We start from the raw sequence: 5,174 nt of genomic DNA, 5'->3' as shown, positions 1-5,174 counted from the left end.
CAGAAAGGAGAATTCTACTGCCTGAGGGTTATAATCCCTAAGTGCGGCCGAAGGCCGCCTACGCACAAAGGTGTTCTCTGCGAAAGGTGTTTAGCCCTCCTTTTTTCGCCTGATAACCACCTTGGGATAACTTCTTTTATTTAAAAACCCCACAGATTCTGTTAGTTGGGTTATATTCCACTTCAAACTGCTCAGTTTGCCTTGGAAAATGCCGTTTTTACCCCATTTTCAAACGGTTCCCTAGGGGTCTGTGGGGGGTCCCCAAGGGGGGTGGGGCTTTTCGTAAAGTGGCGACTGGCCCCTTTCGAATGAGGGGGGTTTGGGGGGCCACGCCCCCACCCCAAAAACGATGGGCCAATAACTGAACATTTCCCTTCTAATTGCGTAATCGGGCGTAGGCGCGCTTAGGGATTATAATCTTAACTAAGCAGAATTCTTGTTTCCGTGCCGGAGAAGAGGGGTGGTTGATGGTATGTATTTCAACATATTTTGTTTTTATTAAATTGGTTAATATAATATTAATATAATCCAAGTACTTTTAAAGTGTTATACCTTAGCAAAGTGTGCATGTGTTACAACATTAATTTTGGTCCATCCATTCCAAAGTAATAATTAAAACAAAAGCGCACATATAGGAAAGCCAACCCTAATCCTTCTTACCAGTGACGTAGTCGCCTGGGCGTCAAGATATAGCGGTCTACCTTCTACGTTCTCCGATTTTATGTTGAAACGTATTTGCTTTTTCCGGAAATCTACAATTTATGTACATACGTAAATACATAAGCCTAGCCTTCTCTAAAAATTTACCCTCTGATATTGACACTGGCTGGACTTCGGTAGAGTTGAACCTATTGTAAAACCATGTGCGGGCCCATGCGCCAAGCTGATTCGATCGGAATATATTTTTTGGTAGCCTTCCGAATAATTGCATCATTTTGTAAAGTGTATTTCGGTTAGAACTGTTAAGATCGGTATTTGGCAAAGTTATTTTTCGACAACTTAAATTTTACAATATCTACACAACTACAAATTTGTTATCCCATAATTAAGATCCACAATCAGCTGATGGAATCACAGTCACAGTTAGATATCGAACGATACTATCGATATTGAGTATGTATCGATACTGAGGGTATAAAAATGTGTACTTTAATACTCGATACCTTATTTGGTAATTTTAGCCGATAATTTGCAAAGTACTCTTAGTATGGAATACTTTTTAAAAAACACACTGTGAGGGCTTTAGTAGTCAGCCGCAACTTTAGTTTTAAGAAAACCAGGTGCAATTAACAAATGAAACTCGGTCAGGATTTTAAGGGAGGCATCCTCTATAACATATATAACTAAAAAATATAAACAATATCATTGTTTATAAGTTATTTGTTGTTAAAATTTTTTAAGTCTTTCCACTTGGTTTCCTTAACAAAAACTGCATTTGTCACATCGACTTGTAAATTACATTGAATTGCACCCATATTTACAATAACAAATGGTTGCAAACTGACACATAACATGTGTTGCCATATTGTACAAAACAATACATACAAAGAAGGCAATGTTTAAAAAGGAATACAAAAGAAAATGAAAATTTACCGCTACTTTTATTCTGGGCGTGTATTATTATTATCACTGAGGGTTTCCGGTCACGAACCTCTGTGCAAAAATGTTGCCCAGGTCGTAGGCGGTTTTGGTCCCGCCCGATTTGTTTGCTTTAAGTTCGGTCGAAGGCCGCCTAAGCAGAAAGATATTTTCTGCAAAAGGTGTTCAGCTCCTTTTCTTCGCAAAACAGAAAGGAGAATTCTACTGCCTGAGGGTTATAATCCCTAAGTGCGGCCGAAGGCCGCCTACGTAGAAAGGTGCTCTCTGCAAAAGGTGTTCAGCTCCTTTTCTTCGCAAAACAAAGGAGGATTCTACTGTCTGAGGGTTATAATCCCTAAGTGCGGCCGAAGGCCGCCTACGCAGATAGGTGTTCTCTGCAAACGGTGTTCAGCTCCTTTTCATCGCAAAACACAAAGGAGAATTCTACTAAGTGAAAATTCCGTATTAAAAATCCCCTTTTATTAATCAAAATTCCAGTCTGGTAGCACCAAGTTGTATGTTATTTTGCTATCTTGTTCATCGTTTATATGAAAACTTTAACAATAAATTATATAAGAACTATAGGGTTGCTGGAAATTGAAATCCGGGGGTCCTATTCTACCCGCCCCCACACTACCCCCCCTCATCCCCCTTTTTTCTAGAATTTGCCGTCCGTCTACTAAAATTTTCCCAACACACTTTTTAAATGTTTTCTTCCATTGCTTTCTTTGCTTATATGGATTACTATCATTTAATTTTGCCCATCACTTAAAATAAACTGAAATTGCGTGTAGTCTGTTGCATATCATAAACCAAATAAGTTAAAGTTTAATGGACTTATTCATAAAAAATAAAGTAGGTTTAAAGAGCTTAATAAAACTACATTTTTCAGTTTACAAACCTTTTTTATTTTTTATGAATAAGGCCATAAAACTTTACGCAAAGTTCACGAAAATGCAGAATTTTTTGAAAATTTTTGGGTATGCAGTTTTGTAACCTATTCAAATTTACGTGTAGCCTACTACCATTGACTTTTAATTCAAACTTGCACATTATTGTACTAAAATTTAATAGGCTACAAAAATGCATACCCAAAAAGTTTACAAAAATTCTTAATAAAACTTGAAATTCGTGAAGGTACCCAGCCAGCAGAGAAACGTACTTTTTGCCGAAATTGCAGTTTTCGAACATTTTTCGTATCCGGAAATATTCAGAAAACGATTTTCATATTTGTTCGTTTTTCGTATCCGAAAAATGTCATCATCTTATTTCAAAACAATAATTTTAAAATATTTGTTCAAACTGAGCATTTGAAAACATATACGTATTCACCAGTAGCTGAGTGTGCAGAGAAGTGTGGTACTATTTGTTAGCTTTCAGGGGGTCCCAGGTTCGAATTCCGTCAGGAGCAACACATTAAAATTATTTATTCAAATTGAAATAATTGCTGAATCTTAAAATTATTTTTTGTTTGGTTTCCTGCAACAATGAAAAAGTTTCTGTGAAGTTCATAATGAAATCAAGTGAAGTTCATAATGATTTCAACGAAAGATATAATCAGACAAATTTCATGAAAATAGCCGAAAGCGCATCCGTCTTACAACCATTTTTGATAGTTTTCTGCACATACGTTTCGGATGAATACTTTAGTGGGAGAATTGATCTGAAAAACGTCCGAAAATTTAATCGGAAAACGGATGAAACATCAGGTTTACATACGAAATTCTTTCCATTTTCGGATACGTTTCCGGATATATATATATATATTTGTATGTATGTATGTACATTTAACATTAAAATTACTTCCAACGTGAAAGTAAGTTCTGCAATGAAATAAAAATCAAATATTTTAAATTTATATTGTTTTAATTTCAGGAAATAACTAGATATACTATTGAAGAATAAAATAATTTTAGTATCCTAAAAAACGTATTTTAATGAGTCCGATACTGAGTAGTATCGATACTTTTTCCCTGATACTTAGAGTGTCGATACCATGAGCTCGAAGCCAGAATGAGTACTCAGTATCGATACCAAAGTCTGAAATTTCGAACCCTAGTCACAGTAGGTTCTTTCCCTAACAATCCGGACCGGATCCGGTAATTAGAGAATAATCGAAAAGTTTGCTCTCAAAAATGGAACATACAGCCCTATTCCGCCACACTGACAAAACTCACCGCGATGACAATTGATATAAAAATGACAATTGCAGCTTTTTGGTATTCGCAGCAAAATTCCAAAGCTCGAATCATGCCAATTGTCATTTTTATTGTCATGATCTTTTGGGTAGGTGACAAGGCAAAAACATATGTTTGTGTTGGTTTAAAAAGTGCGACGATTTAATAAATTTGTGAAAAAAATATAAACATCAACAATTTCAATGGCAGAACAAATTTTAGTTATTTGCGCAGCCGTGCTTGTGGAAGACCATGATGCAATAATACAAGGTGGTAGGTCAATTGTGACAGCTCAATTTGACACTGCCTTAGCTCAGTAGAACGAGAAGAAAAACGGGAAGAATTAAGCCCCATTTGGGGAAAAAATATAAAATTTCACATTTTTTCCTAAACAAAATTTCCTTTTTTATAGTATATTCGTGATGAAATGAAATAAAATAAGATAAAATACCTTTTTAAGAAAAACAATGTGTATACTGAGAAAAAATAAAAAAATATTCAACTATATTATTAGGCAAAGAATTGTTAAAGAAATAACACTTTCTCACCTAAGGCAGTCAATATGGCGGAATTAGAGAGAGAAGTTGCCAACTGATAACACTTGTATTATTGCATCATGGTGGAAGACGAGCAGCTCCGGATGCTCCCTACAGCCTCGTCCGCTCATATTTTGCACGTCTAAAATGTTTATAAATGTCATAAATATACGAATTTATCTATTTTACACAAATACTCACTTTTCTGGTGTTTCACCGCTCATATTGTTTGCAAATAATAGCGTTGACCAGCTGTTTCTACAACAATGAACTTTTCACCATGCATGGTAAGTTGACAAAAGCTTTTCGCTTGTAATTTTTTGTTAGGAATAGCAACGTGCAACGACAATGACAAACTCACGACAATGAAGGATGAGCTGATTTCTGGGCTATTTTGGGCACCCGCGGGATCTCGCGTTGCGTACGGGAAACTAGGTTCTTTCCAGTACAGTAATAAACCTTTTTGAGTTCTCTTTGGGGGTAAAATCTGATCAGGGTTGATAATGAAAAGGAGCATGCATTTTGTTAATTCAGAGTTGTATACAAAATTACTGTGGTATGAAAGGGAGCAACAACCGTACCATGGCAGAGTCCCACAAGTCATGACTGTGTAATAATAACCGAAATTAATTGCAAAAGTGTAAAAACACTGCAAATTATTGTCTATTATTATAGATACTAGTACAGATTATCATAGTTCAGTGTATAACTTGTTATATTACACCGTACCAAAGAACGTATACTATGTTTATACGTAAGCTATTTGCAAAAAAAAACAATTTGCAAATACCTAGCTCACTGTTTATTCGATGGTGAAAAATTCTTTTTTAATATTGCCTGATTATAAAGAGGCCATCAAATTACCATCGAAAAAGAAAATAAA

At 35.6% G+C, this 5,174-nt stretch overlaps 1 protein-coding gene across 1 annotated transcript in view; it reads right to left on the bottom strand.

Moving 5' to 3' along the window:
• LOC118749786 (cysteine desulfurase, mitochondrial) overlaps nt 1-1,083 on the bottom strand; it is a 47,889-nt gene extending 46,806 nt beyond the window's left edge. Inside the window, exons 1-2 of the mRNA XM_036484563.1 lie at nt 808-1,083; nt 661-752 (exon numbers count right to left, since the gene is read on the bottom strand). Coding sequence (XP_036340456.1) covers nt 661-752; nt 808-934 — 219 coding nt within the window. The 5' untranslated portion in view covers nt 935-1,083. The remainder of the gene's footprint in view (nt 1-660; nt 753-807) is intronic.
• Between the last annotated feature and the right edge of the window lie 4,091 nt (nt 1,084-5,174).

This window comes from Rhagoletis pomonella, unplaced genomic scaffold (assembly GCF_013731165.1).
Source record: "Rhagoletis pomonella isolate Grant_MI unplaced genomic scaffold, Rhpom_1.0 Rhpom_scaffold_00048, whole genome shotgun sequence".
Classification (NCBI taxonomy): Eukaryota; Metazoa; Arthropoda; class Insecta; order Diptera; family Tephritidae; genus Rhagoletis; species Rhagoletis pomonella.
Note: the sequence above shows the minus strand (reverse complement) of the source record. Positions and strands in the feature narration are given on the sequence as shown.